Below are 24,495 nucleotides of genomic sequence, written 5' to 3'. Positions count from 1 at the left end.
TCTGACACACAGTTTTAACCTGACAGTAAGTTTCGCTCAGATTTGTTTGCCTGTTACCAAAAAGGAGGAGACTGATGATAATAGGTTGGTTGAAGCATCAAAACAAAAGTACCACAATAAGAGATGATGATTAAAGCACCCAAGAATCTAATCAACATAGACTGGTTTTGATTTCGCTGCTGTAAGATTAAAAAAAGAATTCAGGAATGTGATAGTGTTTCTACATAAATGGAAAAAAATTATGTAATAAAAAGAAGTGCAGATGTTTCAACTGGAAACTTACCTCTTTAAATTTGGTCTGTATCACATAGCTGTAGATGTAAAGCACAGCCAAATTATGAACCAGCAACCTCAAGTGGTGGGCAATATCTCCATGGATATTCAACTCATCCAAATCATTTAGCAGAAGTCTAGGGCTATGGCAAAGTTGCCATGAATATTTTGCACTTGTTCCAGACAGACATGACTTTTAAGAAGAGTAGTCATAAAGTTTTAAACATCACATCTAAAAAAGAAAGTTACAAAGTTATTATTTGATTGTAGGTAAATGTCAGCAGTCCTGATGCACATTATCACCGCAACACTGTGACTTGGACCATGGTTAGAGTAGCCAAAACGAAATGGCACATCCCATTTGTGAAATAGAGATGGGAGTGGCATGCTACAGAACTGTGGTGCATGGATTTTAGTGTGTACTGGGACTGCAGATGTACCTGCAAAGAAATGAAAGGTTAATTACATAACTTTATTTTTGCAAGGTAAAACTTCGACTACCAATGTATGAGGGGGCATGTTTTATCACAGACAGAATTAATTACTTCAAAAATGACTCAGATGTCAGAAATATTAGGTCTGTTTCTGAATCAGTGCAGCAACAAATAATTGTAAGGAGTGTGAGAAATTCATTAATAACATTGTTAAATTAAGTATAAAATTGTTTTGTACACTCATCTCAAAGTAATTACCAGTTTTTCTTCCTGGAGTTATACAAGCATACATAGAAGTATTTGTACTCAAAATTGAATGTTATATGTTTTCTAGTAGATTACTGAATTATTGCTCTCACATTCTTGTATAGTTAAAAATAATAATATTAATAAAAATCATCTGAGTAATTTCAAAGATTCTTGAGGTAAGTTTGGCATGTGCCCTTTGAGTGCTGCTCTAGAAAAAGATGGTGACTCCAGTTTTTTGACGCAACAGGTAAACAATTGCATTACTTCCACATCCACTTCAAACTGCTTACTCACATTTCGACTGTCCACCAGCTGGCTGCTTGGAACTGGTTGTTCAAAATTTTGATTATTGCAGCTAGCCTGCCAAGTGTATAGACATAGTGACTATTAATACTTTACAGCAAGATTGGAGTAAATCATCACATTCAGAGCTGTCTTTAATTTGACAAATTTTAGAAAAGAGAGCACTTCAGACCTGATTTTTAGATCTTTCTGTTATAGCGTTTTAGATGAACACTATAGTTTTAACGAAGCTCAAAACAGGATGACACTGTGAGCTGCTCAATGGTTTTCTGTTACTGTGTCATCAGGATTTGCATACCATATATGTCATCATGATTTCCACATCAGATATTTTCATGCTAAACTGGGATTATCTTGAAGGCACTGGAGCAGAATATATGGGAAGAAGTTTTCATGTGCTTAGTGCTCATCAGGCCTTTCAACCAAATGTTCCCAACAGAGAAAACTAACCAAAACATACAACAATAATTTCTGATACAAAGCTTGGTTGGTTTGTGGGATTAAAGGGACCAGACTGCTACGGTCATCGGTCCCTTGGGGAAAAATAAGGAGTTTACATTCCACTGGGCACTGAGACACAGGGAATTAGAGTAAATGAGCAAGCTTGTAGTGCAGCCATGAAGGTTTAATCAGGTCACAAGAGTTAGTAGCATATCAAGAAGTTCAGCATAAGCTAGACCACACACTTACAGATATTGACAGGGAAAACTGTAATGGCTAATGTCTTGTGGTGACATACTGTTCCTATGTACACTCATTTCTTAGGTATGGGATTCTTTTCTGGGTCTCAAGGCACAAAACTGAGACAGTTTTTAAACCACAGAAAAGTTCATATTAATAATAATAGTAGTAGTAGTAGTAGTAGTAATAAGTGAAAAGGCTCGTTGTAAGGAACTGTTTAGAAACTGGATATCCTTAGTGCTCCAAGTGAGTGTATTTACCAATGTGTATATCAAGGAAAACATTAGTAAGTATTTCACTAATAGTTGTATACATAATCACGGAATTGGTCAATTTGCGAAAAACAAATAAAAAAACTCAATACTCCATTTTCTATCAGAGTAGGGAGGGGGTGAGTCTTAGAAGACAAAAAATGACACAGTCAAATAGTATATCCAAGTTTAACTAATTACACATACTAAAAGCTCTTGTGCAATAAGAATTAATGGTTTTCTAGAGTCACTAATGTGTCAGTAAATCAAATCCACTTATGTTTTCACTAAAAAGACAATATTCCAAGTATTTATGAATTGTGTTGGTATGGCTACAAGTGTTGAGGGAGCGGGGTATGTAGGCACAAATGTGCTTGGTTTTGCTGTGGGAGGAATGACCAGGACGCAGATGACTAATAATCAAACACCATGTGACAATCACTTACAGTCAGGTGTGGGTATAATAATAAAGTTATAGTCAGTCTGAGTGTCAAGAGGAATTGCTATGAAGAGTGTTCAAGACAGTTCATCAATACTTTCTTTGAAAAAGGCAAAAGAATGATTGTAAGTAAATGTTTGATACAAAAGTATGCCAATTTCCTCAATTTTACTATTGCAGTGTGTTCTGTGTGTAATGCAACATTTTTTTCCCCCTGGAAGCAGTTTGGCTTTATTCAGGATTCCAAAACACCGTATTATTTCCCACTGTTTTTTTGGCTACAATACCCTATTTTTGACACAATCTCTATTCAGTGTGATGGCCCCTTATAATCTTACTGGGAGGGCATGTATGCCCACATGGTACCACTCTACCTTTTGATTGAGAGTTACATCTTGCTGCAGAAATACCTCGCCATCATCCACTTACTGCTTCCCATGGAGTGTGTGCTTTATTGGATCAGACAGACAGAAGTCTGAAGAAGTGAGATCTGAGCTGTAGGGTGGATGAGGAATCACAGTCAAATGAAGCTTCATGTGCTCCTCTTGGTTGCACAGACTTGGGTGGGACTCTGCATTGTCTTGGAGAAGTAGAAGTTTGTTTACATTTTTGTGGCAACGAGCAAGCTGAAGTCATTTCTTCAATTCTCTGAATGTAGCACAATACACTTCTTAGTTGATCATTACACCACGAGGGAGGACATCAAACAGAATAATCCTCCCAGAGAATAATCCTTCCAGAGTCCCATAAGACCATCACCATGACTTTACTGACTGAGGGTGGAGCTTTGAACTACTTCTTCAGAGGAGAGGTGGTGTGGTGCCACTCCCTGGATTGCCCTTTTTTCCACCAAATTTGAAGTGATGAAACCTGTGTTTCTTCGCCTGTGATGACATTCACGATCAGCCTCACAACAACCAACAAACTCTGCACGGGTGGTTGTTCGTTGCTCTTTATGGTCTTATGTTAGGCAGCGAGAAACCCAGTGGGCACACAACTTTGAGTTCCCCAACTGGTGGATGAATGTGTCACCACTACCAACCGAGATGTCCAGTTGTGCAGCGAGGTTTTTGTTTGTGATCCATCGATCACCTCGAATATGGGTGTCTGCACATTCCAACATTGTTGGAGTCACAGCTGTGTGTGGCGGCTGCCACGTGGCAGATTGGACAGGTTTGTGCAACCTTGCTGCATTGATGACAGGCACCCCGCCCAATTACTCAATGTGCTTTTGTTCATTGCCAGGTCTCAGTAGATATACAGTAAATGCCAACGAATATATGGGATTCTGTGGTTTTTGCAGTAAAAGAAACTCAGTGCAAACACTCTGCTTGCAATACACATCCATTACATGCGACACTTCGAAGGCTATGTGTAGCATTGCCATCTATCAGAATGTCATGAAACTGTATGGCCTGAAGGGGAATATCCAGGATGTTCCATAACAAATTCTGCATTTTTTCAGCCAAAATTGCCCAAGAAAAAGAAAAAAAGTGTTGTATTACTATTGAACGCCCCTCATAGTAGAACACCCACATTGTAGGAATTTATTGACTGTTTTCTAAGCTGATGTAAGTATAGCCTATTCTCTATATATTATTTCCCCTTAATTCTTCCCTGCAAAATGGTGTGGAACATATTACATAAGTCACAACACACTGTTTATAAATTTAGTTGTTAATATTGTATAACTTTTATACTCAGTAGTCACAAAATACATTTTAATCCATGCTTAAACTGGCACACTTTAGGAGTTTTAAGTGCCATTGACATGTGTGGTTTGAGGCATCTGTAATGTTGCAAATAGTAGTTTTAGGTTCTAATTTTTTCAACATCTTTCAAGATCCCCTTACGATCTATACCTTATCTATTGAGTCCCCTCCCTCCTACCCCGCAGTAATTTAGTGGTGGTGACACCTGCACCTGAAGGGAAGATTTTGAATTGACAACATTTTTACTTTAATATGGCTAATTGCAAAGAGACTGGAAAGGAATCTGAGTGCCCATTTAGTATACACAGCTCTCGAGAAGGAGTATGACAAAGTGCCTCTGAAGATACTGCTTATAATCATTAGGGGGAGTGAACATGAAATACATATGTTAGAAGTATATGCAACCTTTAAAAGTGTGCAGAATGTGTGATCAAAGTGGAGAATAAAATTTCATCACAACCTTTTAGAATTGCAAAAGAATTAAAACAGTGATGTTGCTTATCTCCTATGTTATTCAAGATATACGTCCAGAAAGCCTTAGACCTGCTGAGTCGAAAATGTTCAGGAATGGGCATGCATATAACAAGGATCAATGTTTGTACAGCATGTACTTTGCAGATGATCAGGTAGTGGTGCTCAGTGAAGAAGATAATACATGCTATGCTGATAAAATATTATGTACAAGAACATGATGAGTGGCGAATAAAAGTAAATTTTAAAAAGATTGAATACTCATGCAGTGGAGAAAATGTAGGAATAGTAATAGTAGCACATAAAGGCTTGTAAAAAAATGTAAATATTTGTGTAGTATTTCATTGGCAGATGGAACAAGTAATTTGGAAATACAGTAATGAGTAGCCTATCAGAAAGCAGCAATCCAGAAGCTAAACCCTCTGTAATGGCCTTCACAGATAAGTTGGAGAGTAAAGAAGATGCTTGTACTGGTCTGTGGATGTCAGTGTTGCGAGCTTACTGCAGAAAATAAAAACAAGTTGGGGACTAGCTTAGAAGTTTGTGTAGAATATCTCGGCGAGACATTATAAGAAATACAATGATTAGAGAAATGAACCAGACCCAAGAAAACATCACAGATAGAATAGAAGTTTGGTAGCTTGCCTGGTATGGACATAAAGTGTGAATGCCAGATGAGAATATGATCTTGACTTACTGTCCTCAGGGAGGAAAGCGAAGAGGAAGATCAAAGGTTGCCTTATTAAAGATGCCATGAGAGAAAGGGAAGTAAAAGAAAGTGAGGAAACATGCGGAGACAGAAGCTTATGGTGACAGATATGTAGGGCAAGGAAGTTAAATTCAGAAAAAGGAATCCTGGCTTATTAGAACCTTAGGAAAAACTTCTAGAAGACCTAAGGCAAACTAATATGAAATTTTTAGAAAATCAAGAATGTTATTAAATTCGTGCAGTGGCTGATTCCTTCTATTAGACTACGGTAAAGTACAGAATCAAAAGTATTTGCTGGATACCTATCTGAAAGAAATGTATATTGCTTACAAAACAGAAATTGACCTGTAGTCAAATTTTCAAAGTTTTAAGTTCAAGGGGGTGTGTGACTGTAGGTGCAGTAGGTTTACTCCTTATGTAAAACACATTAGAAAGTGGCATGATTGGCTGTGGTACCGCCACCATAGACCAACACGAATAATGTCATTATTTTTTTCCCCCTTTTTCTTTTCAAATGGCAAAAAGCCAAATTTTTGCTTGTTAGCTCACATGAATCCCAAATGAAAATAGTGTTTCTGGTAAAAACACACATTTATGAACCTTCAGAAATGGACTCATAAGATTTAAATTTATAAGTTTAGCCTTTTATAAATATGAAAAATGGATGGTAAATGGTTCAGACAAAAAGAGAATAGAAACTTTCGAAATATGATGCTACAGGAGGATGGTGGATATTAGATGGGTATATCAGATTACTAGTGAGGTAGCACTGAATTGAACTGGGGAGAAAAAAAAAAGTGACACAACTTGATTAAAAGAAAGAATCAGTTGGTAAGGCACATACTAAGGCATCAAGGAATGGTCAATTTGGTTATGAAGGGAAGTGAAGGGGATAAATATTGTGAAGGGACACCAAGGTTTGTCTTCAGGTTCAAGTGGATGTAGGTTGCAGCAGAGATGAAGAGGCAGACCATGCACAGGGTCGACTGGTGTGAAGAACTGCATCAAACCAGTCTCTGGATGAAAGACCACAACAGTTATAAAATTTAGTTTTTATGTTAAAGATTTGCAAAATTTAGTACATAAGTTATTTTTGGTAACTTAAAAGGCTGCAACCATAGTGAATGTATTTGTAGGGAAGTTCATAATTCACTGAGTGGTAAAAAATAAAAACTTTCAAGTTGCCAGTACTTTTCACTCACCTTTATTCCATATTAACACATGGGGAAAATTCATGACAAAATTTTTCAGCCATTTTAAAGAGAGATTGTGCCAAGGCTATTGTTTTGCGATTTTTGTTTATGTTGCTTCTATATTCTGTGCAGAAAATAATGTCAGGATGGTAAATTGTAGGATCTTATCTCTTATTAATTCAGAAACAATGCCTTGCTGAACATGAATGATTATTTTTTATGTTTTTATTTCTGAAGAAAGTGAACCTTCTGAAAATGGCTCTAGTTCCTACATGAAGTTACAAATGTAATTGAAACTTACCAGAAGTTCATGCCTGCCCCTTATGTACACTTGGTACATATTTCATTGAAATTGAAGATGGTGAGCTAGGGCATCTTCCAGGTTGGGTCACTTGACACAGAATGACCCAGCAGTAAATTTAACTGAGAATCTGACCCCTATTTAAACTAACAAGAAGACAGATGTTATGCTTAACTGACAAAGCTATGCTTTGTCTGATAAGTGTAAGATTTTAGATTGTAGGTTTGCAGAGAGGCTGGTTAACAAATTTTTCTAATAAATGATATGACGGCAACTTATTACTATTGTAATTTTTAGCATAGCTTTGTTCACCATTGTTCAATATGTGCATATATGTGTGTTTTACAAATTTAAGTGGAAAATTTAGTTTCTTATTTTTTTTATCACACTCACCTGGAAAGAAGATCAATATCCTTATGGTGATCTGTTCGTATAGGTCACACAGTGCATTAGAATGCAAGACAGGAAAGTATTTCAGATCCACACTGTGGATTAACAATCATTGGTCTGGTACTCTGGACAGCCTAAGTATGGTTTTTATGAGTGTGCATTTGCATTTAGTAAATGCTGTGCTGGTCCACAATCTCTCCCTCAGAAAATATGATAATACACAGAACGAAGTTTACATGATCCACATACAGGTGATGAACACAACCTCCCTGCCTTAGATTAATTCATGACTATGGCAGCAGCAAGGGCACCCAGCCCCAAAGAAATTTGCCAAAACATGAACACAACAAATCCTGTGCCAGGGGATAATGTGCAAGGAAAGAGGGAGATAAAGATCCCTTTGTTGGGTGCCCAAAATCATAATATCTGATAATGACTGACATGATTTTTGTATTTGAATTGGAAAGTAGTGTTCTGATTTACAGTTATTGATCAGAATAGGAAAGAGGAATGTCTTCCAGCATTAATAAACTTTAGTTGTAGTTCTTTATAATGTTCAATCTTGAAATTATTTAATGATCTCTTTTGTTTTGTGACAGACTGTCCTGGGACACAAAGTGAATCTGCAGGCAAAGAATCGGCCTGCCAGGGTTGTCCCAATCAACAGATATGTGCGTCTGGTGCAGCAAGGCAGCCTGATCCAGGTTATTAATGATCTTTTGCTACATATCAATAAGTTCCACAGATGAGTTACAAGTTTTAAAATGTTTTTAGAATATAACACATTTCTTTATATTACATCAGGTATTGAACTGGTTAAATCGAGATTGTCATCAGTGAAACACAAGATTTTGGTGCTGTCTGGAAAAGGAGGAGTTGGAAAGACAACATTCACATCATTGTTGTCTCGGGGTCTAGCAGTAACTAACCCTGATAGGAATGTAAGTTTTATTGAAGCTCCAAAAGTGCTTTGATAAATAACATGTTGCCACTTCCATTGTAATGCTTATTTATCCCATTCCTTTTTTTAAACAGTAAAGATGTTGTTATCATGTTACATTTTCATGCTTTGTATGAAATATTTTCCTTAAGCTGTTGAATACATGTTGCTGAGAGATGGATATATTTTTTATGTACAACCTTAAATTCCTGTTGCTTGACTTATGGCTGCCAGTAATTTCACCGTGGCTTATGAAAGTCATAATTGAATGATCAGCCACAGTTATACCTTATCTCCCATAGGATCAATGCGAATTTTGCTGGTAGTAATTTTTAAATAAGTAAGTGTTAACAAACTGTGGCTCTAAATGGTATTCAACTACATTGGTCTTGGAAATGTTAATATCTTATAATAGTAAATGATGATATGTGAATTCAGCATTTCGACTTTTATAAAAATGAATTTTTAAGTCTTCATTTTGTGCAGGATAAGTGTTAGCAATCTGCATTTTCATTTTTCGTTTGCTTCTTTTTTATAAAACATTTCAAACCATTTTAATTTCTGCAGATTTTTTTTTGAAATAATTAACAGACAAGAAAACTTCATACGTTTTGTTGTGGTCTTATGTAACTCTACGATTTAGCTTCTTATGTGTACTAGAGTGGAAGAAGTGTCTATGGGATATTGAAGAATGTTGGACACAGCACGACAATTAGCAAAAGAAGTTTATAGAAAAATAGAATAAGAAAAGAAGAGTTCTACTGTTGAATAGTAGGTATGGGAAGGGTGAAGACCAGTAGCTATAAGAAACATATTGTTTGGGCGAGCAGTTCACAAATTATGTGAAACCAGTTGGTAGTCTTTGCCGGTTAGCAGAAAACTTATTTAGAGCTTATGTGCTATGGCTTTATTCACTGTGATTGATAAGTTTCTCTGAACTGGTCCAGAGGAGATAAGTATGATTTGTGTGACACAGTTTCAAATGCATATGATGTAAGTTGTTAGTTGGAAGTAGTATGAGGTGATTAGCTGACATTTGTAAAAGAAAAGGAAACAACAGCTTTGTGTGACCAGTAACAGTTTCGTTTGCAAGTTTCGACAGTTGAGCATATCAAAACCTGATTGGTAAATAACTTTCACATCATCACATAATACTTCTTTATTTTTGACAATCCATTTTTACAGACTTTGCTGTCATCATCTGGGTTAAAATGTGGTGCACATACATGGAAAAATCTCCTATTTTGGCTTTATGCTGTAATTCTTGAGAAAAAAATGTTGTGTTTGAGATTACAAGAAATGGAAAAGGAAAGTGTTCATTGTAATGTCAAACAAATATTTTTTTCTCGAACATTATGTCATAAAATCATGAAAGGAGATGTATTCCATGTGTGTGCACTATGTTACAGACCAGAGGATGAGAGTAAAGTCTATCGAAGTTGGTTGTCAAAAATGAAGAAGTATTTATGTGACCTTGGCTATAGAAAGTCTTTTACCAAGTAAATCAGATCACTCCTTGTTCCTCAACAGAGAAAATTCAGTCAAAACCTAATTGGATTAAGTTTAGACAAAGTACACATTGATGTTAATATCTGGCTTAATGAGTTTAAATATGGTCATGGAAGTTGAAATTTGTATCTGCTGGACAGTTGAAATCATCAGAAAGAAAACATTTGAAAAGTTCAGGATGTGGCTGTGGAAGATAACAGAATGAATGGTCACCAGATAACATAGGCATCTGAGCAAAAAATCCAGTAAAAGTTATGTATTAGACCTCCCTTGCTTTTTCAATCTGGCACAGATGTTAGCATTAAACTTCATTACCAGTCAATTTATTACCAGAAACAGATTTTCTGCTTTCACATTTGTTGGTTCACCAACTCACAATCAAATTGTCACCTTCTTATCTAACCTAGACCTTGGGCTGTGCAACAGATCAGTCTGTCTGCACAACCAAGATTTCAGGAGGAGTCCAATATGTAAATTTGACCCAATTTTTTCATATAGTGCTGACTTGAAAAAGCTGCAGGTATACTTGGTACCATGACTACTGATCAATGACTAAAAAGGCTGTGTATGCCATTTCTTACTCCCAAAGACAAGGGAGGGAAGTGTCACATTCTCTGGTACATGGACAGATGGGACTTTAGGGAAATCAGTTGCATACTTGAGTGAAAGAGGCACGCAGGTTACTAGAGATTTCTGGAACTTATATTCAATCGGAAGACTGTCATGGAGTTGTTAAATCTTCTTATCAAAGAATTTTGGGTAGTACCTTCAGTGATGGAATTACACTGGTGATAGGTGCCCTTAGAACTACTGATATACTCATCGTACACATAGAAGCTGTAAAACACCACTTTCCACCTGGCAGAAATTGCTTTTTATGTGACATAATTATAAGGTTGAGTTATTCCTACTTTCCACCATCTTGAATCTCATTACTTGAACGCCATCAGAGCATGTATTTATAAGCTGCAGAACAGTAATATTGTGGGTTAGTACTGGGCTACAATCCAAAAGTCCAGGGTTGAGATCTTACCCAGGTTTAAGCTTCTTTCTGACACCTATTACTTCTTTCACCTCTGATGATGGTTAGTTTACATGGAAAGTGCCTAGTTGCACCATGGCTCAGGGTTTACATTACTGTCCTAGAGCTGTGTGGGTGTATCAAAGCAAAGGTAGGAGGGAGCTGGGGTGATATCTCCACTAAAATGACTGTGTCTAAAAGAGCACTGTGATGAAACTTCCTGACAGATTAAAACAATGTGCCGGACCAAGACACGAACTCAGGACCTTTGCCTTTTGCGGGCAAGTGCTGTACTGACTGAGCTACACAAGCACAACTCATGACCCATCCTCACCGCTTCAATTCAGCCAGTACCTCATCTTCTACGTTCCAAACTTCACAGAAGCTATCCTGTGAACCTTGCAGAACTATCACTCCTGGAAGAAGGGATATTGTGGAGACATGGCTCAGCCACAGCCTGGGGGATGTTTCCAGAATGAGATTTTCATTCTGCAGCGGAGTGTGTGCTGATATGAAACTTCCTGGCAGATTACCTGTGAAAAGCAAAGGTCCCTAGTTCGAATCTCAGTCCGGCACACAGTTTTAATCTGCCAGGAAGTTTCATATCAGCACACACTCTGCTGCAGAGTGAAAATCTCATTCTGGAGAGCACTGTGATGGTCAACCAACCTTGGTGCTCGAGGACAGATTTACATTATAACAGTAGTGAGCCCTTTTGGGATGAGAGCAAAGAAGCATCTCTCAAATCTAGATGCAGGGAACTTGAATGTTTTACCTTAGGCCTGTAATAAATACTTATCTTGATTATTTGAGGGACCCAGGATTCTTTTAAATTTGTCTGAATGCAAGAAGTCTTTCACTCCAAATTATGCTTTAGACTTGTGCCTTCAATTACAGAACAAAATTAAAAGTTTAGGTTCATTTGTATTGATGAGCATGGTGATGAGAGACAGTTGGCTGCTCAACCGGTTTTCCACAATAGTATCTTCCAAATACACCCTCCAAGGGAATGCACACTATTCTGTACACAGTTTTACTCAGATGCCAGATGTACTTGGGGGGGGGGGACTTACTATATCGCAGTAAACCATTCCATTGCATGTTATTACCTCACAGCTTAGAAGAATGCCCAACCCCCTTCACTGATCAAATGTTTTGAAAAGAGTTTCGCACTAGCTATCTCTGTACAGCCACAATTAAGCGCATTCCAGACACTTACTTTAAAAGTGTGAGTTGTGCAGAAAAAATAAGTTTACATTAGTATATCACTATTCTTCCACTTCACATAGTGTTAGGACTGCTTTCTCAATTGTCATTCAGTGTATATCAGATCGGCTCACTCGCCTTGTTGTTTGCAAGTGCGGTGTGTGTTTGTGTGTGTGTGTGTGTGTGTGTGTGTGTGTGTGTGAGAATATTGTTAAGTATTAACAATGGTTAGTTACTGTTCTCCCCTCCCCCCCCCCCCCCCCCCAATCTTTGCCTTCCCCCCCCCCCCCCTCCCCCAAATATAATATGAAGAGAAATGTTCACAGTTATGCAGGTATCTGCAAAAGGAATTATTCTCCAGTAGAACATTTATAATTATGAAAATAAGGTGTTCTGTATTGTCATTGTAGTTATGTATTACCCTTCTGTTTGGTGTATATCTGTGTGAGATAGCAATCTTCCTGTCAGGAGGCAAGTTGTGTGTGCAGTACCACCCAGTACCAATCTCAAGCAAAGGTGCTTGTGTCACCATGTCCCATCTCCTGGCTCTTATCTTATTGATCTGCTGCTGTTTGTGGCTCTGACAGCCTTGGCCTCTGCCTATGAAACCATATTTCCTGGTTGTTATTGATCTGGTGCTCTCTGATGTTTAGTACACATTTGAAAGGTTCTTTTTGTTTTAATTAAACTTTATGCAATCATTCTGCCATTTCTTCATTTTATTTCTTTTTTAAAAAGTGCTTCATTTTGTCATAACACACAAGCATTTGATCATTCAGCTAAGCACACAGCAGTATTAACTCAAAGATTTTTTTTTCGAAGTAGTAAAGAAAGAGAGAAATATACATAAAATGCTGTAATTTTCACTTGGTCTGTATTGAAATGCTATTTAAAGTTTTTAGGATCAGTAAGTTATCAACATAGAAAGAAACAAGGCATCAGAAAACAAATCATAAAAAAACTTTAAGGATTAATGGAGAATCTAAAAAAACTCATCTGCATTTTTCATTTGTATGGCATATTTTTCTGAAAAAGAAAAATTTGATACCTTCAGATATAAATTTGTTATGAAGTTTTATCTGAAAGTACTTGTCTGGAGAGTGTAGCCTAGTATGGAAGTGAAACTGCAGACAAGAAGAAAATAGAAGTTTTTGAAATGTTGAAGATTAGATGGGTAAATTGAATAACTAATGGAGAGATACTGAGTCAGAAAGAAGAGCTTCATAGTCATGACTTGATTACAAAAAGAAATAGATTGAGATGATACTTTCAGAGGGATCAAGGAATATTTAATTTTGTAATGGAGGAAGATGTTTTATGGGGGTGGGGGGAGGGGAGGGGGTTGGGGGGGGGGGGAAGAAGGGAGGATATTGTGCCGAGATTAAGAGGCTTAAACAGAATAGACTAGTGTCGAGAGCTGCACAAAACCAGCCTTTAGACTGACAACCACTTCTGACAGCTGATGTTTTTGCAATGACACTCATTATTACGGTGTTTGATTTGAAATATAACATTTGATATTAAGAGTAGTTCCTCTCGCCAATGACCAAGATGTTCTATAGCAACTGCAGTAATTAATTAATGCTCTCTGACATTTTTGAAATTTTTGTTGTAATTTTGTTAATCTTTTTGATTGGTGCATTCAAGTATGCAATAGTTGTAACAAAGTTTTGCATATTTTCTTTTCTTTTTCTTGCAGTGACATGTGGATGTCATTTGTCACTGAGAGTTACTGACATGCGTGTTGCAGTAACTAATTGCCTCTGTAATGTTAGCCAGTCACCTAAGCGTGTGTTAGCATTCTGGCAGGTCTTTTTATTTTTATTTTTGGATTAGTTGATCTTAAGTCACAAGAGCAGAAGGGATGGCAGCAGACAATTCAATTGCTAATCATAATATCACTGGTTGTTTATTCATCCAAAAACCATTTTACAGTTTGAAGTTTCATTATAAGGGATACCAGTTTGTCTTCCTTTGCCTGTAGTGGCTATTTCCTCTCTAACAAAGAAAAAAAAGTCTAATGTCTCTGAGAATTTCTTTTTAGTTGGGGTCTGTGGTGACAGAAGAATATTACTCTATCTGTCAAAATCAATTGCTCTTTGGTAAAAGCCACCATATTAAGTCCTTCATGAAATATCTCTATGCACTAATTACCATATTTACTCGAATTTAAGCCGCACTCGAATCTAAGCCGCACCCGAAAAATGAGACTCAAAATCAAGGAAAAGAAATTTTTCCGAATCTTACGCTGCACCTGAAATTTGAGACTCGAAATTCAAGGAGAGAGAAAAGCTTTAGGCCGCACCACCAAATCGAAACAAAGTTGGTCCATTGTAATATGAGACACAATTTAGGCCGAATGAATGACTATACAGCTACAGTAGTTTGGTTTGAGTCGTAAGCTTAGCAGTTCAGCTTTACCAGGTAGCCATTGCTATGCGTCAGGTGCTCCATCCGTATTTATACAGGTACTCTTCCTTTTTCACGTGCTTTGTCTTGTTTGAATTGATTGCTTATTTTTCTTTCATTTGATAAGTGCCATTCTCTTGGTTATAGGTGTTTACGTCACTCTCAGCTGAAAATGCTTTACTGTACTGTGTCATGCATTGTTTGTCAGATTCTGATAATGGGTGTTTACAGCCTGTCGCCGCTCGCAGCATGGCTTGCTTTTGTGCCCGCTACCACCACTTACAATTAAAAAAAATAGGGAGGAATCGTCTCATTAGTGAAACAATGGCAAGAGACTGCTATTTGTTGTTACTTACATTGTTGCTTTCTTTGATAATGATCAACAAGAACCAAATAGTAGACTGTGTATGATAGACGATGTTCTGAATGAGAGTTTAGCAAAAATTTTTTTCTGTTTGAAAATCTTTGCAGACGCCTCTTTAGTACATTACATTCTGCACAGAAATTAGTCATCTTAGACTTAAAGATCTAGTCAGTGTCCTTGCTTCATTTCTGACTGTATCACTATTAGGCATAAGAATAATACGAATATAAACATGACACAATATGTATATTCTTCCGCGTTTGCTGTTGTCTCACTCTAGTTTTGCAGTTTATTAGGATGACAGGATTTAAACGAGATAGCAGCAAACATGAAAGAATACATGGCAAAATGTTTATATTCATATTATACTTATAGTGAAGGGAATACTGCATGTGATTCACAATACATAAAAGTTCATATTAGCAACCATCTCTTCTCATAGGTGGCAAAAAATACAGAACATAGAATTGGCCATATTGACAAACATCCCAAACCGTCTTTCCAGTCGGATTTTTGTAGTACATTGAAATGCTGCTACATTGGAAAATTAACAACACAGAATTTGTATTTACTTCGTTGGATAATGTATTTTTTTCTTTTTAATTTTTTTACTGGCGCGGAGGTTTTGGCGCCAGTATTTATCTTTGTTCCTGCAAAGCATGCCTGTGTAGCGCTACATATATTCGACGGCAGAAGTTAGTTGTGGCGGCACCCACCAGCATTTTTCAGAACTCCCGCTTACTTTACACTCATTTCTAAGCTGCAGGCTGTTTTTTGGATACAAAAACCAGAAAAAAAGTGCGGCTTAGATTCGAGTAAATACGGTAGTTGTAGTTTTCATGAAAGCAACACGCTGATCAACTATCTGCCTTCTTACATAATGTTAACTATGAATAATTTTTTTGCACTTCATTCGATAGTTGAGAATGTATTGTTTAGTACAATTTTTTTCCCTTTAATTAAAAATGAATATTTACTAGTTATTTTTACTTCAGGTCTCTCAGCTATAATGATAAAAAATACTTTTTTTTCTTTTCTTTTTACAATACTGTAGTTGAACTAGAATGATAAGGAATGCAGTTTTATTTTGTACCTTGTCTGTGAATCTCTCACCTTGTTTCCACACTTTCTTAAATGCAAAATCCAGTTCTTGGAGTACTTTAGTAACTCAGCAGTGTAGGAAAAGAAGACATGTCAAGTTGGAGACAGGCACGATTAAAAGACACTCACATATAGCTTTCAATCACAGCCTTCGCCAGTAAAGAGAGAGAGGGACGAGCACATGCGCATGCCTCCCCCCCCCCCCCCCCCCCCCCCCCCACACACACACACACACAAACACACACAAGCGCGCGCGCGTGACTGCCAACCCCGACATTGTTGATATTCCTATCTTTAGTTTCCATTGTTTGGTTTAGTTTAGTCCCCGACATTTGTCGCCCTAACCGCCGTCTGATTCACGTCTGCTGTGCAGCGAGCTACCTTAATTTAAGTATTATCTGTATTTTTCTTACTTGTCACTTCTTCTTCTGCGTGTTTTTGCTTTTAGGAAGCTTTAATAGTAGAGTGCTATTAAGTGTTCCATAGATCTCGTGTTTGTTTTGAATACAGTCAGAGAGAGTCCCTTTAGTCAGCCATAGTGCCAGTAGTGTCAGTGTCGCCCTAACCGCCGTCTGCTTCACGTCTGCTGTGCAGCGAGCTACCTTAATTTAAGTATTATCTGTATTTTTCTTACTTGTCACTTCTTCTTCTGCGTGTTTTTGCTTTTAGGAAGCTTTAATAGTAGAGTGCTATTAAGTGTTCCATAGATCTCGTGTTTGTTTTGAATACAGTCAGAGAGAGTCCCTTTAGTCAGCCATAGTGCCAGTAGTGTCAGTGTCGCCCTAACCGCCGTCTGCTTCACGTCTGCTGTGCAGCGAGCTACCTTAATTTAAGTATTATCTGTATTTTTCTTTCTTGTCACTTCTTCTTCTGCGTGTTTTTGCTTTTAGGAAGCTTTAATAGTAGAGTGCTATTAAGTGTTCCATAGATCTCGTGTGTGTTTCGAATACAGTCAGAGAGTCCCTTTAGTCAGCCATAGTGCTCGTAGTGCTAGTGTTTGTTTTCAATACCGTCCAGAGACAGGTAGTGCTATTTTCATTGTTTTCTACAAGAAGTGGTTAGCAATCACAGTTTAGTCAATAATCAACCGCCTTTAGTGAATTAGCAGTCTAGTTAAAAGCTGATTAACACTCTATAGTAAATTGATTTCTTAGGATGGTGAGGATGTGTGGCTGCTGTGTATGGACGCAGGAGGAGCTGGCCACTCTTCGCGAACAGCTGAGCGTGTTGATGGCCGCGGTCAGCCGTCTTCAGGCTGCTGCCTCGGAGTGTAGCGGCAGTGGGGAGTCTGGTGCGTCGCATGGTGCACCCCAGGTGTTAGATGCTTCACCCACTGTCCCTGCTGTCGAGACATCTTCGTGGGTACCGGGCGCGGTTGGGCCACCCTCTCCCCAAGGGGAGTAGCGGGTTCAGCGGCGTTCGCGGCGCACGAGGCGGAGGGTCAATGTGGAGGCTGGCCATGTGGCATCGCCCGCTCTGCCTGTGAGTGGACATGTGGCCGCTCCTTCAGCAAGGTCCGAGCAGGCACACGGGGGGAGGGGTTTATTAGTTATTGGGAGCTCCAACGTTAGGCGGGTGATGGAGCCCCTTAGGGAAATAGCGGAAAGGTCGGGGAAGAAGGCCAGTGTTCACTCTGTCTGCTTGCCGGGGGGTCTCATCCGAGATGTGGAGGAGGCCCTACCGGCAGCGATAGAGAGCACTGGGTGCACCCGATTGCAAATTGTTGCTCATGTCGGCACCAATGACTCTTGCCGTCTGGGTTCAGAGGTCATCCTCAGTTCGTACAGGCGGTTGGCGGAGTTGGTGAAGGTGGAAAGCCTCGCTCGCGGGGTGGAATCAGAGCTAACTATTTGTAGTATCGTTCCGAGAACCGATCGCGGTCCTCTGGTTTGGAGCCGAGTGGAAGGCTTAAACCAGAGGCTCAGACGATTCTGCGGAGAGCTGGGGTGCAAATTTCTCGACCTCCGCTATCGGGTGGAGAAATGTAGGGTCCCCCTGAATAGGTCAGGCGTGCACTACACGCCGGAAGCGGCTACGAGGGTAGCGGAGTACGTGTGGAGTGCACATGGGGTTTTTTTAGGTTAGAGAATTCCCTCCCTAGGCCCGACAAGACGCCTCCTGAGACGCGGCAAGGCAGGAGTAGGCAAAATGCAACAAGGAATAACAATATTAATGTGCTAATAGTAAACTGCAGAAGCGTCTATAGAAAGGTCCCAGAACTGCTCTCATTAATAAATGGTCACAACGCCCATATAGTACTGGGAACAGAAAGTTGGCTGAAACCAGACGTAAACAGTAATGAAATCCTAAACTCTGATTGGAATGTATACCGCAGAGATAGGCTGGACAGTGAAGGGGGAGGCGTGTTTATAGCGATAAGAAGTGCAATAGTATCGAAGGAAATTGACGGAGATTCGAATTGTGAAATGATTTGGGTGAAGGTCACGGTTAAAGCAGGCTCAGACATGGTAATTGGATGTCTCTATAGGCCCCCGGGCTCAGCAGGTGTTGTGGCTCAGCACCTGAAGAATAATTTGGAAAATATTTCGAGTAGATTTCCCCACCATGTTATAGTTCTGGGTGGAGATTTTAATTTGCCGGATATAGACTGGGAGACTCAAACGTTCATAACGGGTGGCAGGGACAAAGAATCCAGTGAAATATTTTTAAGTGCTTTATCTGAAAACTACCTTGAGCAGTTAAACAGAAAACCGACTCGTGGCGATAATATATTAGACCTTCTGGTGACAAACAGACCCGAACTGTTTGAATCAGTTAATGCAGAACAGGGAATCAGCGATCATAAAGCGGTTACTGCGTCGATGATTTCAGCCGTAAATAGAAATATTAAAAAAGGTAGGAAGATTTTTCTGTTTAGCAAAAGTGACAAAAAGCAGATTACAGAGTACCTGACGGCTCAACACAAAAGTTTTGTCTCAAGTGCAGATAGTGTTGAGGATCAGTGGACAAAGTTCAAAACCATGGTACAATATGCGTTAGATGAGTATGTGCCAAGCAAGATCGTAAGAGATGGAAAAGAGCCACCGTGGTACAACAACCGAGTTAGAAAACTGCTGCGGAAGCAAAGGGAACTTCACAGCAAACATAAACATAGCCAAAGCCTTGCAGACAAACAAAAATTACGCGAAGCGAAATGTAGTGTGAGGAGGGCTATGCGAGAGGCTTTCAATGAATTCGAAAGTAACGTTCTATGTACTGACTTGGCAGAAAATCCTAAGAAATTTTGGTCCTATGTCAAAGCGGTAGGTGGATCAAAACAAAATGTCCAGACACTCTGTGACCAAAATGGTACTGAAACAGAGGATGACAGACTAAAGGCCGAATTACTAAATGTCTTCTTCCAAAGCTGTTTCACAGAGGAAGACTGCACTGTGCTTCCTTCTCTAGATTGTCGCACAGTTGACAAAATGGTAGATATCGAAGTAGACGACAGAGGGATAGAGAAACAATTAAAATCGCTCAAAAGAGGAAAGGCCGCTGGTCCTGATGGGATACCAGTTCGATTTTACACAGAGTACGCGAAGGAACTTGCCCCCCTTCTTGCAGCGGTGTACCGTAGGTCTCTAGAAGAGCGAAGCGTTCCAAAGGATTGGAAAAGGGCACAGGTCATCCCCGTTCTCAAGAAGGGACGTCGAACAGATGTGCAGAACTATAGACCTATATCTCTAACGTCGATCAGTTGTAGAATTTTGGAACACGTATTATGTTCGAGTATCATGTCTTTTCTGGAGACTAGAAATCTACTCTGTAGGAATCAGCATGGGTTTCGAAAAAGACGATCGTGTGAAACCCAGCTCGCGCTATTCGTCCACGAGACTCAGAGGGCCTTAGACACGGGTTCACAGGTAGATGCCGTGTTTCTTGACTTCCGCAAGGCGTTTGACACAGTTCCCCATAGTCGTTTAATGAACAAAGTAAGAGCATACGGACTATCAGATCAATTGTGTGATTGGATTGAGGAGTTCCTAGATAACAGAACGCAGCACGTCATTCTCAATGGAGAGAAGTCTTCCGAAGTAAGAGTGATTTCAGGTGTGCCGCAGGGGAGTGTCATAGGACCGTTGCTATTCACAATATACATAAATGACCTGGTGGATGACATCGGAAGTTCACTGAGGCTTTTTGCAGATGATGCTGTGGTGTATCGAGAGGTTGCAACAATGGAAAATTGTACTGAAATGCAGGAGGATCTGCAGCGAATTGACGCATGGTGCACGGAATGGCAATTGAATCTCAATGTAGCGAAGTGTAATGTGATGCGAATACATAGAAAGATAGGTCCCTTATCATTTAGCTACAAAATAGCAGGTCAGCAACTGGAAGCAGTTAATTCCATAAATTATCTGGGAGTACGCATTAGGAGTGATTTAAAATGGAATGATCATATAAAGTGGATCGTCGGTAAAGCAGATGCCAGACTGAGATTCATTGGAAGAATCCTAAGGAAATGCAATCCGACAACAAAGGAAGTAGGTTACAGTACGCTTGTTCGCCCAATGCTTGAATACTGCTCAGCAGTGTGGGATCCGCACCAGGTAGGGTTGATAGAAGAGATAGAGAAGATCCAACGGAGAGCAGCGCGCTTCGTTACAGGATCATTTAGTAATTGCGAAAGCGTTACGGAGATGATAGATAAACTCCAGTGGAAGACTCTGCAGGAGAGACGCTCAGTAGCTCGGTACGGGCTTTTGTTGAAGTTTCGAGAACATACCTTCACCGAAGAGTCAAGCAGTATATTGCTCCCTCCTACGTATATCTCGCGAAGAGACCATGAGGATAAAATCAGAGAGATTAGAGCCCACACAGAAGCATACCGACAATCCTTCTTTCCACGTACAATACGAGACTGGAATAGAAGGGAGAACCGATAGAGGTACTCAGGGTACCCTCCGCCACACACCGTCAGGTGGCTTGCGGAGTACGGATGTAGATGTAGATGTAGATATTCCTATCTGGAGTTTTCATTGTTGGTTTACTTTAGTAACTCTTATTTCATGGAATGTACTTTGGTTGGTAAGGTTGCTGTTAATAACTTTCATGTTCTCTTGTACATGCTAGTATCTTTTTCTGTATGATTTTGCACTAAATGTAGTTGTGATCGTGATACCTAGGAAGAAAATGGAACAGGGCATAATGTTGAAATAATTCATTCCTTAACTATTGAAAATGCAGGTTCAGAAGTTCAGACTTTTACATATCTTTACTCACAGTAGACAGTTTTCTTGGTGACATACTATTCATCTATTACATTATCATACATCATCTACAAACATAATCAAAACAAAATTTCATTGATTTACAGGTTGCTGTGTTGGATATAGATATCTGCGGACCTTCCATTCCTCGAATAATGGGGGTGCTTGGGGAACAGGTAAGTTTCGACTTTGTTTCGTCAATGGTTCTCTACTTATATATCACAGGACGTGGCTCACGAACTCTAGTGAACTAATTGGGTAAGGGAAAGTATAGACATTATGAAGGAGGAAGATAGATATGAAATAACAGATGTTATGAATAGGTATGAAATAACAGATATTAATTAGTAAAATTCAGAAGTTTGTCTCTCTAGCTTCGTTGGTGTAAAATTTAGTTTTTACAAGTAGCATAACTAACACCAAATAGTTACTACAGCTATGAAATTTAATACTGGGTGTCTAGTTTTTTACACAGTGTCCCATAATCAGAATATAATTAATAGTATAATGTGAATTACAATATAACAATAAAATTTAACAGGAGCATGTTTGGTGTTGATAAAAGGTGTAATGTATTGCAAGATTTATTAGGGATTTGCCACCCAGTCAGCACTGTTTCACTTATCTTAGCCACAGTTTTTGTCATTGTTTGTGTACTAAATATTTGTATTGGGATTTGTGATAAAGGATATGTGAAACTTGTAAGCCGATACATATAGTTTTTCAAAGAAATTTGGTACATCAAGACTACACTTAGTGATACTCCATTATCCTCCATATACATAGACCATGTTCACTGGCTGCCACAGCAAGCTTGTTGTTAATATCTGTCTTTTGAATTCTGAAGACTCATTGGTTAAACAACAGAAGCACTGCAGTACAGCTTGACTTGTTGATTTTGTTAGTACCTTTTGTTGCACATTTCCATATCATATATCACTAAACAAATGCTTATGAGCAACATAACTTCTCTATGAATATTGTCAGAGAACACATTTGAAAGAGCAATTCTAACATCAAAAACAAGAATTCACCAGGCCAAGACAACAGTCTATGAAAGTTCACCTGCAAGAATTCGGATGGAAGTGCTGCAGGTGCACAATGGCAGTCGCCACCCATATCCTCCTGCATTATTTACACAGCAACTGTCACATCCCACATTGTTGATAGAAATGGATATGGTATCATGCACTATTACAACTATGGCGATTAAGCTACATATTTTGCAACTTGATTAAGATGTAATGGATGTCAGGGGATGTTGATGGTAAACAATTACGTATTTGAAAATCTGAATAAACTTTAGGATGCAAGTAACTTCATTCTAATAAGATTTATCTTAAGGTGTGTCTTTGCTCTGTGTGTTTGTAAATCACTTTGATATATGGAAGTTTCCAGTGCTTGTTTCCAATGGGACAGATAGAAAGACAGCTCACATGAGATGGCATTGTTAAAGTTCTCTGATGACCATGTCATTTTGAAGATACTTCTGTTGCTGTAAAAGCATAGTGGCATCCTGCCTGCTTATAAAGACTATGAAACGAGAGTATTTATGCTGTCAAATCAGTAATGATTTGGTATTTCAAAAGCAGAGATTCATGAAGTTGCTAAGGCTGTGACATCAAACGCTTAGGTAGGATGTTCAAAATATGACATGGTGAGTTTATTGCTGTACCTTTCTGACTGTAAGAAACCTCTATATGTAACTGTTTGGACTATGGAAACAATGTCGGCATAGAACATGATTATGTAAGAGGTCCCTCCATCTACCTTCTCTTTGCCCTCCCACCTCTTCGCACCCCCTCCCTCCCCCTCCAACTTCCTTACATCGCATAACGTTCCTCAGAAGGGACATGATGTCCTTCCCATTCCTTCCCTAACCTGACCTAGTGCTGTATCTCGTATGACCTCACCATGGCTGAGATGTTAAATCTAGTCATCTTCCCTTCCTATACATTCTCTCCCCTACTCACACTCATAAACTACTTTTATCTGTAAATTGCATCACACTGCTTTTTTAAGGCATCTTCTACATTCTTTACACTTTGGAGACTACAACTTTATCAAAATAACTTCGTGACTGATGTTTCAATGTGCCGAGTGGAGTGCTAACTGTATTGCCTGTTTTGTTGCCATGTGCAGAACCATGTCAGGTGTTGCTGGCTGCATGTCAACAATGCAGCCCTCAATCACTGCATTCTCTCCATCACAATGTTTTTTTTATTCCAGGCGCAGGAAATATTTTACTATATTCAGATGTATTTTAATTTTTATTTGCCAGTGATACAGCATTTGTTCCTTTTGTTTATAGGTTCATCAGAGCCTCTCTGGGTGGTCACCTGTGGTGAGTATTCTTCTGTGTACAACGTAAATGGATTGTTAGATATGCACTAAGTTATTAATGTCTTAAATGTTTATACTGTTGATTGACATGAAGCAGAGTGGAACTAATAAATTTCACTCATTTCTTTCTTTCATGTTTTTAAAGAAAAAAGGAAAAAGTTTTAATTTTTGTGCCTGAAATTGATGTGCACATGTACAGTGTTTCTTGTATGACTCTGATGCATTTACATTTTTTCAGTTTGTAGATGATAATTTGTCTGTCATGTCTATTGGATTCCTTTTGGAGAGTCCAGAATCAGCCATCATATGGAGAGGTCCAAAGAAGAATGGTGAGTTTAACATGTTTGGCATAAAAGTAGAACTGGGATAAATGCAGGAAACTGGTTATTGAGTAATATGTGAAGCTGATTTGATATAGACTGTGGGTTTGTAATTGAAAATAGGTAGCTAATATAAATAATTTTTGATTTACCAGAATCAGTTATTCTCATGCGATTGGCAACATTTCAGTATGAAACAGGTATGCAGGAAATAAGTGGAAAAGCATTCAACCAGTAAGCAAGAACCTATCATGTGAATGTCGATTGCCACCTGTAATTTTGTTAATTAAATGTTTTTTTTTTTATAGAAATCAATCAAAATGTGTCAGAAAAGAATAGAAAATAATTCACGTTTCAGGTTTAGCTGTAAGCTGTTTGAGATCAGATATGCCAAGATTGTTTACACCTCACATCTTGGCAAAATTGCACATTCCTGGCACATAACTGTATTGCTCATGGTTTCTCTGTCTCGTTACATGAGATACATTATTCTTTTCCATAGACCTATAGCAAGGAGATCCTTGTGAATGTCTAACATGTCAAAAAGCCTTAACATGGATTAGGTATTTCACTTGAGATTTAGTCTTCATTTCACATATCGATAGTGAAGTGGTCCTTGAGGGTGTGTAACAAATAAAAAATATTGAAATCTCAATTTCA

General features: G+C 38.7%; 1 protein-coding gene across 1 annotated transcript in view; it reads left to right on the top strand.

The window, feature by feature from the left end:
* LOC126354857 (cytosolic Fe-S cluster assembly factor nubp1-like) overlaps window positions 1-24,495 on the top strand; it is a 50,243-nt gene that overhangs the window by 3,668 nt on the left and 22,080 nt on the right. Inside the window, exons 2-6 of the mRNA XM_050004846.1 lie at window positions 8,006-8,110; window positions 8,211-8,347; window positions 21,280-21,348; window positions 23,484-23,516; window positions 23,754-23,844. Coding sequence (XP_049860803.1) covers window positions 8,006-8,110; window positions 8,211-8,347; window positions 21,280-21,348; window positions 23,484-23,516; window positions 23,754-23,844 — 435 coding nt within the window. The remainder of the gene's footprint in view (window positions 1-8,005; window positions 8,111-8,210; window positions 8,348-21,279; window positions 21,349-23,483; window positions 23,517-23,753; window positions 23,845-24,495) is intronic.

This window comes from Schistocerca gregaria, chromosome 3 (genome assembly GCF_023897955.1).
Source record: "Schistocerca gregaria isolate iqSchGreg1 chromosome 3, iqSchGreg1.2, whole genome shotgun sequence".
Taxonomy (NCBI): domain Eukaryota; kingdom Metazoa; phylum Arthropoda; class Insecta; order Orthoptera; family Acrididae; genus Schistocerca; species Schistocerca gregaria.
Note: the sequence above shows the minus strand (reverse complement) of the source record. Positions and strands in the feature narration are given on the sequence as shown.